General features: G+C 36.4%; 1 protein-coding gene across 3 annotated transcripts in view; it reads left to right on the plus strand.

The window, feature by feature from the left end:
• The window catches only part of VPS8 (VPS8 subunit of CORVET complex), a 288065-nt gene that overhangs the window by 16882 nt on the left and 257513 nt on the right, over positions 1 to 13670 (plus strand). For all 3 annotated transcript variants that reach the window (XM_059920698.1, XM_059920699.1, XM_059920700.1), the window contains 2 exons: positions 9412 to 9505; positions 12826 to 12858. In XM_059920698.1, coding sequence (XP_059776681.1) covers positions 9412 to 9505; positions 12826 to 12858 — 127 coding nt within the window. The remainder of the gene's footprint in view (positions 1 to 9411; positions 9506 to 12825; positions 12859 to 13670) is intronic.

A 13670-nucleotide genomic window follows, 5' to 3' on the forward strand; every position in this document is an offset into this window, starting at 1 on the left:
AATTAGCAATGTTGAGCATCTTTTCATGTGCCTACTGGCCATCTTTATGTCTTCTTTGGAGAAATGTCTATTTAAATCTTCTGCCCATTTTTCAGTTGGGTTGTTTGGTTTTTTGTTGTTGTGTTGTATGAGCTGTTTGTATACTTTGGAAATTAAGCCCTTGTTGAGTGCATCATTTGCAAATATTTTCTCCCATTCTTTTCGTTTTGTTTATGGTTTCCTTTGCTGTGCAAAAGCTTGTAAGTTTGATTAGGTCCCATTTGTTTACTTTTGTTTTTATTTCTGTTGCCTTGGGAGACTGACCTAAGAAAACACTGGTATGATTTATGTCAGAGAATGTTTTGCCTATATTCTCTTCTAGGAGTTTTATGTTGTCATGTCTTATGTTTAAGTCTTTAAGCCATTTTGAGTTTATTTTTGTGCATGATGAGAGGATGTGTTCTAACTTCGTTGATTTACATGCACCTGTCCAACTTTGTCAGCACCAATTGCTGAAGAGACTGTCTTTTTCCTGTTTTATATTCTTGCCTCCTTTGTCGAAGATTAATTGACCTTAGGTGTGTGGGTTTATTTCTGGGCTCTCTGGTTAAGCATTCATTTAAATCACACTTGCATACAGTATGGCCTGCTGAAGCTCTGCATAGGAAGTAGAAGGCCCACTCAGGTGGAAATAAAATGCTTGCTAGACCCTGAATATTTAGGCACTGTTGAGGGGAGAGGATAAAAAGGTGGATGACATGACGACTGTCTTCTGTACACCCAGTAGGAAGCTATAATAATAACCAGGGACTCCCAGAAGTAGGAGAGCCCTTAGAGGGTGCACACATCACACCTGGTACAGGGTCTGTGGTGGAAATGTGGGGCTTGGCTTACCTCACCACCTTTGTGTTCCCTCACTCCTCCCTCCACCACCTTCCTCCTGCTCTCTAAGGACAGCTCCAGTGTTTCTTCATTCCCTTGAAATGGGTTCAGAGGAGAGTCACAAAGATGATTAAAGATTTGGGAAAAGGACTTCTAACCCTATATAACTTCATTTTGGCTGCTTTTCACCTTCCAAATTCTTGGAGAGCACATGAAAAGGAAAGAGAAGTGGAGAAAGCATAATGTAAATACTTTATTGAATTCATGTGTAACTTTAATGTTGATAAGTTGTTGTTGTATTTTTCCTCAGCTTCTTAAATTTTGCCTGTGTCAGTGCTGTCTTCTTTAGGTTGTCAGCTCTTGTGGGATAGGGGCCGTGGCTGGATATATTAACCTGTTCATCACTTTCTTCTACAAATAAATAACTTAAATTTTTTCAGCTTTATTGAGATATAATTGACATGCAGTACTGTGTAGATTTAAGGTATACAATGTGATTCTTTCTTTTTTTAATTTTTGAATTTTATTTTATTTTTTTATACTGCAGGTTCTTGTTAGTCATCAGTTTTACGCACATCAGTGTATACTTGTCAATCTCAATCGCCCAATTCATCACACCCCCACCCCCACCCCCCGCTGCTTTCCCCCCTTGGTGTCCATATGTTTGTTCTCTACATCTGTGTCTCAATTTCTGCCCTGCAAACCAGTTCATCTGTACCATTTTTCTAGGCTCCACATACATGTGTTAATATACGGTATTTGTTTTTCTCTTTCTGACTTACTTCACTCTGTATGACAGTCTCTAGATCCATCCACGTCTCAACAAATGATCCAATTTCATTCCTTTTTATGGCTGAGTAATATTCCATTGTATATATGCACCACATCTTCTTTATCCATTCGTCTGTCGATGCGCATTTAGGTTGCTTCCATGACCTGGCTATTGTAAATAGTGCTGCAGTGAACATTGGGGTGCATGTGTCTTTTTGAATTATGGTTTTCTCAGGGTATATGCGCAGTAGTGGGATTGCTGGATCATATAGTAGTTCTATTTTTGGTTTTTTAAGGAACCTCCATATTGTTCTCCATAGTGGCTGTATCAATTTACATTCCCACCAGCAGTGCAAGAGGGTTCCCTTTTCTCCACACCCTCTCCAGCATTTGTTGTTTGTAGATTTTCTGATGATGCCCATTCTAACTGGTGTGAGGTGATACTTCATTGTAGTTTTGATTTGCATTTCTCTGATAATTAGTGATGTTGAGCAGCTTTTCATGTGCTTCTTGGCCATCTGTAGGTTTTCTTTGGAGAAATGTCTATTTAGGTCTTCTGCCCATTTTTGGATTGGGTTGTTTGTTTTTTTAATATTGAACTGCATGAGCTGTTTATATATTTTGGAGATTCATCCTTTGTTAGTTGCTTCATTTGCAAATATTTTCTCCCATTCTGAGGGTTGTCTTTTCGTCTTATGGTTTCCTTTACTGTGCAAAAGCTTTGAAGTTTCATTAGGTCCCATTTGTTTATTTTTGTTTTTATTTCCATTACTCTAGGAGGTGGATCAAAAAAGATCTTGCTGTGATTTATGTCAAAGAGTGTTCTTCCTATGTTTTCCTCTGAGAGTTTTACAGTGTCTGGTCTTACATTTAGGTCTCTAATCCATTTTGAGTTTATTTTTCTGTATGGTGTTAGGGAGTGTTCTAATTTCATTCTTTTATATGTAGCTGTCCAGTTTTCCCAGCACCACTTATTGAAGAGACTGTTTTTTCTCCATTGTATATCCTTGCCTCCTTTGTCATAGATTAGTTGACCATAGGTGCGTGGGTTTATCTCTGGGCTTTCTATCTTGTTCCATGGATCTATGTTTCTGTTTTTGTGCCAGTACCATATTGCCTTGATTACTGTAGTTTTGTAGTATAGTCTGAAGTCAGGGAGTCTGAATCCTCCTGCTCCATTTTTTTCCCTCAAGACTGCTTTGGCTATTCGGGGTCTTTTGTGTCTCCATACAAATTTTAAGATTTTTTGTTCTAGTTCCGTAAAAAATGGCATTGGTAATTTGATAGAGATTGCATTGAATCTGTAGATTGCTTTGGGTAGTATACTCATTTTCACAATATTGATTCTTCCAATCCAAGAACGTGGTATATCTCTCCACCTGTTGGTATCATCTCTAATTTCTTTCAGAAGTGTCTTATAGTTTTCTGCATACAGGTCTTTTGTCTCCCTAGGTAGGTTTATTCCTAGATGTTTTATTCTTTTTGTTGCAATGGTAAATGGGAGTGTTTCCTTAATTTCTCTTTCAGATTATTCATCATTAGTGTATAGGAATGCAAGAGATTTCTGTGCATCAATTTTGTATCCTGCAGCTTTACCAAATTCATTGATTAGCTCTATAGTTTTCTGGTGGCATCTTTAGGATTCTCTATGTATAGTATCATGTCATCTGCAAACAGTGACAGTTTAACGTCTTCTTTTCCAATTTGTATTCCTTTTATTTCTTTTTCTTCTCTGATTGCCGTGGCTAGGACTTCCAAAACTATGTTGAATAATAGTGGCGGGAGTGGACATCCTTGTCTCGTTTCTGATCTTAGAGGAAATGCTTTCAGTTTTTCACCATTGAGAATGATGTTTGCTGTGGGTTTGTCGTATATGGCCTTTATTATGTTGAGGTAGGTTCCCTCTACGCCCACTTTCTGGAGAGTTTTTATCATAAATGGGTGTTGAATTTTGTCAAAAGCTTTTTCTGCATCTATTGAGATGATCATATCGTTTTTCTGCTTCAATTTATTAATATGGTGTATCACATTGATTGATATGCGTATATTGAAGAATCCTTGCATCCCTGGGATAAATGCCACTTGATCATGGTGTATGATCCTTTTAATGTGTTGTTGGATTCTGTTTGCTAGTATTTTGTTGAGGATTTTTGCATCTGTATTCATCAGTGATATTGGTTTGTAATTTTCTTTTTTTGTAGTATCTTTGTCTGGTTTTGGTATCAGGGTGATGGTGGCCTCAGAATGAGTTTGGGAGTGTTCCTTCCTCTGCAATTTTTTGGAAGAGTTTGAGAAGGATGGGTGTTAGCTCTTCCCTAAATGTTTGATAGAATTCACCTGTGAAGCCGTCTGGTCCTGGACTTTTGTTTGTTGGAAGATTTTTAATCACAGTTTCAATTTCATTACTTGTGATTGGTCTGTTCATATTTTCTGTTTCTTCCTGGTTCAGTCTTGGAAGGTTATACCTTTCTAAGAATGTGTCCATTTTTCCAGGTTGTCCATTTTATTGGCCTAGAGTTGCTTGTAGTAGTCTCTTAGGATGCTTTGTATTTCTGCAGTGTCTGTTGTAACTTCTCCTTTTTCATTTCTAATTTTATTGATTTGAGTCCTCTCCCTCTTTTTCTTGATGAGTCTGGCTAATGGTTTATCAATTTTGTTTATCTTCTCAAAGAACCAGCTTTTAGTGTTATTGATCTTTGCTATTGTTTTCTTTGTTTCTATTTCATGTATTTTTGCTCTGATCTTTATGATTTCTTTCCTTCTGCTAACTTTGGGTTTTGTTTGTTCTTCTTTCTCTAGTTCCTTTAGGTGTAAGGTTAGATTGTTTATTTGAGATTTTTCTTGTTTCTTGAGGTAAGCTTGTATAGCTATAAACTTCCCTTTTAGAACTGCTTTTGCTGCATCCCATAGGTTTTGGATCATCGTGTTTTCATTGTCATTTGTTTCTAAGTATTTTTTGATTTCCTCTTTGATTTCTTCAGTGATCTCTTGGTTATTTAGTAATGTATTGTTTAGCCTCCATGTGTTTGTGTTTTTTACGTTTTTTCCCCTGTAATTCATTTCTAATCTCATAACGTTGTGGTCAGAAAAGATGCTTGATATGATTTCAGTTTTCTTAAATTTACTGAGGCTTGATTTGTGACCCAAGATGTGATCTATCCTGGAGAATGTTCTGTGCGCACTTGAGAAGAAAGTGTAATCTGCTGTTTTTGGATGGAATGTCCTGTAAATATCAATTAAATCTATCTGGTCTATTGTGTCATTTAAAGCTTCTGTTTCCTTATTTATTTTCATTTTGGATGATCTGTCCATTGGTGTAAGTGAGGTGTTAAAGTCCCCCACTATTATTGTGTTACTGTTGATTTCCTCTTTTATAGCTGTTAGCAGTTGCCTTATGTATTGAGGTGCTCCTATGTTGGGTGCATATATATTTATAATTGTTATATCTTCTTCTTGGATTGATCCCCTGATCACTGTGTAGTGTCCTTCCTTGTCTCTTGTAACATTCTTTATTTTAAAGTCTATTTTATCTGATATGAGTATTGCTACTCCAGCTTTCTTTTGCTTTCCATTTGCATGGAATATCTTTTTCCATCCCCGCATTTTCAGTTTGAATGTGTCCCTGCGTCTGAAGTGGGTCTCTTGTAGACAGCATATATATGGGTCTTGTTTTTGTATCCATTCAGCAAGCCTGTGTCTTTTGGTTGGAGCATTTAATCCATTCACGTTTAAGGTAATTATTGATATGTATGTTCCTATGACCATTTTCTTAATTGTTTTGGGTTTGTTTTTGTAGGTCCTTTTCTTCTCTTGTGTTTCCCACTTAGAGAAGTTCCTTTAGCATTTGTTGTAGAGCTGGTTTGGTGGTGCTGAATTCTCTTAGCTTTTTGCTTGTCTGTAAAGCTTTTGATTTCTCCATCAAATCTGAATGAGATCCTTGCCAGGTAGAGTAATCTTGGTTGTAGGTTCTTCCCTTTCATCACTTTAAGTATATCATGCCACTCCCTTCTGGCTTGTAGAGTTTCTGCTGAGAAATCAGCTGTTAACCTTATGGGAGTTCCCTTGTATGTTATTTGTCATTTTTCCCTTGCTGCTTTTAATAATTTTTCTTTGTCTTTAATTTTTGCCAATTTGATTACTGTGTGTCTTGGCATTTTTCTCCTTGGGTTTATCCTGTATGGGACTCTCTGCACTTCCTGGACTTCAGTGGCTATTTCCTTTCCCATGTGCGTGAAGCTTTTGACTATAATCTCTTCAAATATTTTCTCTGGTCCTTTCTCTCTCTCTTCTCCTTCTGGGACCCCTATAATGCGAATGTTGTTGCATTTAATGTTGTCCCAGAGGTCTCTTAGGCTGTCTTCATTTCTTTTCATTCTTTTTTCTTTATTCTGTTTCACAGCAGTGAATTCCACCATTCTGTCTTCCAGGTCACTTATCTGTTCTTCTGCCTCAGATATTCTGCTATTGATGCCTTCTAGTGTAGTTTTCATTTCAGTTATTGTATTGTTCATCTCTGTTTGTTTGTTCTTTAATTCCTCTAGATGTTTGTTAAACATTTCTTGCATCTTCTCAGTCTTTGCCTCCATTCTTTTTCCGAGGTCCTGGATCATCTTCACTGTCATTATTCTGAATTCTTTTTCTGGAAGGTTGCCTATCTCCACTTCATTTAGTTGTTTTTCTGGGATTTTATCTTGTTCCTTCATCTGGTACATAGGCCTCTGCCTTTTCATCTTGTCTGTCTTTCTGTGAATGTGGTTTTTGTTCCACAGGCTGCAGGACTGTAATTCTTCTTGCTTCTGCTGTCAGCCCTTTGCGTGATTCTTTGATATATGTATATATTGTGAAATGATTACCACAGAAGGGTTACTTATCACCTCACATAATTAGCCTGTTTTTTTTTTTTTTCAGTGAGAACATCTAAGATCTACTCTCTTAGCAACTTTCAAGTATATAACACAGTGTTGTTATAGTCACCATGCTGTGTATTAGATCCTCAGAACTTACTCATATTAAAACTGGAAGTTTATACCCTTTGACCAGCATCTCTGTATTTCCCCCTGCCCCTGGATGTCACTATTTTAGTCTCTGTTTCTGTGAGTTTGGCTTTTTAAAATTCCACTATAAGTGAGATCATACAGTATTTGTCTTGCTCTGTCTGACTTATTTCTTGTAGCATAATGCCCTCAAGGTCCATCAATGTTGTCACAAATGGCAGGATTTCCTTCTTTCTCATGGCTGAATAATATTCCATTTTCTGTGTGTGTGTGTGTGTGTGTGTGTGTGTGTGTGTATGTATGTGAATACACATCTGTATCTATTCATCTGTAGATGGACATTTAACTTAGGTTGTTTCCGTATCTTGGCTGTTTTGAATAATGCTGCAATGAACATAAGAGTGCAGATATCTCTTTGAGTTAGTGATTTTGTTTCCTTTGAATATACAACCCAGAAGTGGAATTGCTGGATCACATGGTAGTTCTAGTTTTAATTTTTTGAGAGACCTCCATGCTCTTTTCCATAGTGACTGCACCAATTTACATTCCCACCAACAGTGTCTGGGGATTCGTTTTTCTCTGCATCCTCACAAATGCTTATCTTTTGTTTTTTTGATAATAGCCATACTAATGGATATGAGATGATATCTCGTGGTTTTCATATGCATTTCCCTGATAATTAGTGATGTTGAGCACCTTTTCATGTACCTGTTGGCCATCTGTATGTGTTCCTTGGAAAGATGCCTATTTAGGTCCTCTGCCCATTTTTTTACTCAGATTGTTTTTTGCTCTTGAGTTATAAGAGTTCTTTATATATTTTGGTTATTCACCCCTTATGGGGTTAATGGTTTGCAGATATTTTTTCGTATTCCATAGGTTGCCTCTTCATTTTTTGATTGTTTCTTTAGCTGTGCAGAAGCTTTTTAGTTTGATGTAGTCCCATTTATATATATTTATATATATTATATGTATATCTGCTTTTGTTGCTTGTGTTTTCGGTGTCATACATAACCAAAAAATTGCTGCCAGTACCACTGTCAAGGAGGTTTTTCCCTTTGTTTTTTTCTAAGAGTTTTGTGGTTTCAGGGCTTATGTTTAAGTATTTAATCTGTTTAATCTTTGTGAGTGGTATAAGGTAGGGGTACAGTTTCATTATTCTGCATGTGATTACCCAGTTTTCCTAGCACCATTTATTGGAGAGAATATTCTTTCCTCATTGAGTGTTCTTGGCTCCTTTGTCAGATATTAGTTGACAATATATGCAGGTGGTTATTTCTGGGCTCTCTATTTTGTTCGTTGATCTATGTGTCTTTTTTAATGCCAGTACCATCCTGTTTTGATTACTGTAGCTTGAAATAGAGTTTGAAATCAGGAAGTGTGATGCCTCCAGCTTTGGTCTTCTTTCTCAAGGTTACTTTGACTGATTTGGATCAGTTGTGTTTCTATAAACTAACAATGAAATATATAAAAAAGTAATAAAAATCTCATTTACAGTGGCATCAAAAGCAATAAAGTACTTAGGAATAAGTTTAGGAACAAGGAGGTGAAAGAGCTGTACACAGAAAATTATGAGAATTGATGAATGAAATTAAAAAACACAAATGGAAAGATATCCCATGTTCATGGATTAATTAAAATGTTCATACTACCCATAGCCATGTATAGATTCAGTGCAATCCCTATCAAAATCTCAATAACATTTTTCACAGAAAAAACAATCCTAAAATTTGTATGGAACCATTATAACATAAATGTTTTGGATGATTTGGTCATTACCTGCTTAAAAGCTGTGGTGTCTTCTTTTTGCCTACATAGTAATGTCAGAACTGCTTTGCATGGCATCAGTCTGAACCCTGCTTACCATTTTGACATAATTTCTGAGCACTCCCACTCCTGTCCTCCTGGTCCATGCCTTTTGTGTACTCACATTCCCCACACACTGTGCACCATTACATTTTCATATTTTTGCTTGTGCTTTTTTGTTGTCTGACAGACTCCTAGTTATCTGTCAAGGCCAGCTCAGATACCTTTTCTTTTCTATAGCTGTCCCTAACAGCTCCCTAATAAACAGGATTAAACTCTTCATTTCGTTTCTATAGTGCTTTATTTATTTTTCTTTTCTAACATTTATCCTTTAATTTAAGAGTGAGTTACTCATTAGTCCCTCTAGCTAGGATATGAGGTCCTTGAGAGTAGAAACTTTGACCTTATTTTTGTATCCCCAGAACATACTTTTAGTCACATAGAGCAGGTGTTCAATGTTTGTTAAAAGTTTAAAAATTATTTTTTGTACAGTGATGAGTAGGTTAAGTGAAAGAAGCATCAGAGAATGTGTAATGAGTAGGGCATTTGAGGCAGTTGGTTGGAGAATGAGAGGGTCGTTATAGACAACAGGAGGGCAAGAAAGGTGGCAAAGGTGGAAGGCAGGTAGAGGTAATGTAGACATGTGAGCAGGGGTGCTCTATAGGCAACCTTCTGATGAGTAGCAGAACCTCTTGCTGTATTTCTTAAGGTGGGCAAGGAACAGGTTGAATCAGTGAAAAGGAAATGTTGGAATTATTCATTTTCCTGCTTGTGCTTCTCTGAGGTTCAGGGTGGATTCAGTACATTTTAACGTGAGACTGTTAGACTTTATACCTCTTTGCAAACCAGAGCTAACAAAGTAATACAGTGTTTTATCCTTTTCTCGTTTTTATTTTTTCTTTTTTCAAAGTCTTAAAGACCCTGCCTTTTCAATTTTTTTCCCCAATTCTTAAATGCTTTCCTTTTTTTTTTTCTTTTTAAGAAAGAAGAAATTACCTGATTGTTTTTCACTCCATGGATCAGTTATGCGACATTCACTTTTGAAGGGAATTTCTGCCCAAATAGTGTCTGCAGCTGTAAGTATTTTGTTCTCTTCCCCCAGCTTTATAACCTGCAATGGCATAATGAAGTAGGAATGAGCATAAAACAAAGCACAGCACTTCTCTTGGCCTGAGGCTTAAGAAAAATAGAATCTGGCTTTCATGGGTTTTGTGTGATTATTTTTGACTCATAAGACATAGCTACACATCTTGACATAGAAATTAGTGCAGCCATGAAATAAAGGTCTGCCCAGAGTCTCGGGTGTGCCTAAATGAAATATGGCAGCAAGCCTAAAAGAAACACTATCTGCTTTTTCTTTAAATTCCTTTTCAGTTTAGTTGCCATCTTGTGTATTTGGTTGAGGTAGAGTGCTTGTTCTTTTTAGTCTTTTCATATGGAGAAATGATTGATCAGAATCTTTTACAACTGAGTGATTTTTTTTATAATTCACAGAAGTCTTTTCATGTACCTTATTTCATATACTCTTACAACTTTTAAAGTAGGGAAAGCCATATCCTATTTTACAAATGAGAAGACAGGCTCAGAGAGGTGACATTAACTTGTCTTGCATCACTGGGTTAGGAGATAGCAGAGCAGTTACTCAAAATTGGGGTTTTTGGTTCCAAGTCTAGTGCTTCTTTGTTGTGAAATGAGGGTGGTATTGGTGAATGTGGCCAATGTGTATAATAGCTGGAACAGAATATCTGTGTCGTTTTTGAAAATGATTTAGAGTACTGTGTTAAGTGCAGAAATATTTAATAGTCCATCAAGACAATAGATGCTGATTCTGGTATGTTTTATCAAATTTTCCTTTGGCCTCAAGGCCTGTAGTTTTACACAGTCTTTCAGTTTTGGTTTTCTGAATTCAGTATATAGATTCTGTAAATAATAATAGTAATAGTAATGATGATGATGACAGATTCATACCCCAGGAACTTTGATATGTTTTTATGTTCTTTTCCTGGAGTTTAATTGGTATTTTGCATATTCAGTTTGGACAAAGGTTTGATTTTTCACAAGGGTAAGAGATTGATACAGAAGTGGCATCATGACACCATAACCACATTGTAATTTTCAGGTTTATTAGGGAAAGCTCTTATTGCAGAAACCAAACCAAACGAAACGCAAAAAACACATGCAAAAACCTCCCAAAAAACAACAACCAAAAAACCCCCCAAAGAAACAATAAAAAAGAAAGAAAGAAAAAGTGTTCTCTGCGGGCAGTTGGTATACCCTGACCCAGCTCATATATCATGAAGTCAATTTAAATAGAGAGATAGTCAAGCAATGGAGGAAACCTGGGCAATTGTCCTTCCTTTTGTAGGTGGAGAGTAGCTCATATTTGCTAGAATGGGAACCACCTGTTGAGGATTACATTTCCATGACGTTTTCTGAATTTAATCCTTATGTAGGTGATGAAATTCATTCCTTTCAAAATCAAGATGAACCAGAACAGTCATTTGACCCACCTGTGCAGTTTTAAAAATATTTTGAATAATGGAGACTGAACTAAAACTCAGACATTGAACAATGATTAGATAAATCTGTTATTTAAAAGGGTTTCTCCTTTCTCTTGAAGAGGAGGGAAAAATTGTAATAAATCCCAGAGTGTTTGCATTCTGTTCTTATTTCATTGCCATGGCTGAGCTCCTTTGGTATGTTAAAATGAAAACTGCTTTTCTTGTGACAGTCTTCATACTCTGCTTTCCTAATTTTGGATTACCAGCTCAATTTAAATTGTATGCTTTTCTGTGATGGTTGGTTTATTAACATGTAAAGCTAGTTATATTTTGGGGTATCTCTCCTGAATGGCTGTTCAGTAATGCTTTCAGCCATGTGGATAGTGATGTTATTAGGGCTGCCTAGGGCGTTGGTCATCATGGCCTTGTAGTCTGTGCCTGGAGAACACTTAGGAGAGATGAAACTTTTGGAGTTGTGAACCTCATTGTTTAATTTTGGAATCCTCCTCAAAGTAATATGACATGTGACTATATTTAAAATTGATTCAAATTAATTTTAAAGGATATTTATCATTTTATGATCACCTAAGATAACAGGGATACCTTAGCATAGTGTTTTTGCAAAATGTGTCCATTGTATAAGAACCTCCTAGGGTACTTATGAAAATACAGATTCCTGGGCACCATCCCAGACCTACTGAATTGGAATCTAGTTCTAGCAGTGTAGCTAGGGATTTGCATTTTAACGGGTATCCCAGGTGATTCTAATGCACCGTGGCTTTTGAGAATCACTATCCTAAGATGCCGTAACACCAGCACTGAAATTCTATTCATATACCCTTTAAATTGCTTCCCACATCTGTGGGTTTTAGCTTTGAAAGTTAGCTGACTTCCAATTGCATTATTCAGGTTCCATTTTGAATATAGTTTATGTTCTTCATCTGCTGGCTCATTCTTTTTCCCTGTCCAGGGCACAAATCAATCATTTATCAAATATTTGTTGCGTGTTTCTTTATTGTTCAGCATTATGTTAGGCATCCTTTACACACACACATCCACACAAAGTTGAGTATATCCTACTATCCAGAACGTTGTACATAGCAGCGTTGGTGATTGTTCTTCCTCATAGTTCCATGCCCTGGTATAAGTTTTTTAAGTTAGTTCCTGGGAAGCTCTGTAAAGTTGGATATAATAGATTCTGCCTTCTGAGAGATTATAATAATGAATTGAGCACATTGACAGGGACAGACAGAAAAGAAATACAGAAGTGATCCAAAGAGCCTGGTCTGGGAATGGAAACCCCGAGTTTTAGACATAGTCTACCACTTCCTGAATAATTGTGGGAAAGTCAATTTAAGCTCTTTGAAACTTAATCTGAATCTTAAGAATCTTAATCTGTTTTCTTAATCTGGAAAATCAGAATAATACTACTTGTTTGATCCATCTCTCCCGGTTTGAGTATCAAATAATGTGATAAATGCATTTGAAAGCTCTTTGCTACTACAGTTCTAATCATTGAAAGCCCTTGTTATTATTTAAAGCTACAGAAGTACCAAATATTAGTAGACACCCTTACATTTATAGGATACTTTACATTTAATTTGATCCTCAGGCCAACTCATTCTATTGAAAATAGAATCTCTTTCCTCTCTCTTTTCCTTTACATTTTCATTTATAATCAGTACCCTTCCTGAAACAGTAAAAGAAAACGATCTACTCTTGTGCTCTTTATATTTTGTTGGTATATACAACTTTTGTAGTTTCTCTTATTTGGGGGCAAAAATGACGGTTCTACCTCTTGTCTGAATTGTATATGTAAAGAGAGGGCCTTATACCATTTTCTGCTTAAAAATGGGAATGTCTTTTCAAATACTTTTTTTTTAAATTTTATTTAGGACAAAGTAGATGCTGGCTTGCCTACAGCAATTGTAAGTATACTTTAAATAATCCTTTAAAGGTAAGCTTTCCATTTGATCAGGTTTTCTTAGATTTATTCTTCCGATATTCAAAGTTATTACATAAGTTTTGTGATAATTAAGTCATGTCATTTACTGCCAGTAATCAGGTTTAAAATTTGTCCGTGTTGAATGTTCTTGTTCTTTCTAGTGTATTGTTACTTTTCAGTTTTCTTTTTTTGTTTTGTTTTTTGAGAAAAATAATGATTAGCCTTTTCCCAATTTATTTGTATGTGGTACTACCCTGCCCAAGTATATTTGCTCCTTCTGTGACTTGGCCTCGCTTTGGTTATAGGGAGTGGAAAACAGTGTTTGGTAAAATCACTTTGTGGTAAATAGTACACTTAACAGCTCTGAACTCCATTGCCAAGCCTGCCAAATAGTAAATCTGTGGAGTGATTATAGAGAAGTGGGGGATATTGAAAGCACTCTAGTGCCCTCTTTTCTATTTTCAACTATTTCCAGCTGCCTCCTGTAGCTTTCTTATTAGATAGTCAATTGGTGAGGAAGTGGGCTGGGTTTTGAGTATTTCTGGTGCCTTTTGGCTCCTGTGAATAAACTGGAGAAGGGCTTTCTTGTCCCTTTCTCACACCTCATAGGAGGCTCTTGGTTGGGTAGCATAAGTGCCTCTTACTGTGTGTGGACCCCTGAATTGTTCAAAAAATTGCTTTAGAGGAAGTTAAGTGGCATGTTTTTGCCTATAATGTTGAACATATGATATTTTGTTACCCTTAGAGTAAATTTAGAGGGATTCCCAGAAATAAGATGTTCTGAGTTTCATTTCC

This window comes from Balaenoptera ricei, chromosome 4 (assembly GCF_028023285.1).
Source record: "Balaenoptera ricei isolate mBalRic1 chromosome 4, mBalRic1.hap2, whole genome shotgun sequence".
NCBI lineage: Eukaryota > Metazoa > Chordata > Mammalia > Artiodactyla > Balaenopteridae > Balaenoptera > Balaenoptera ricei.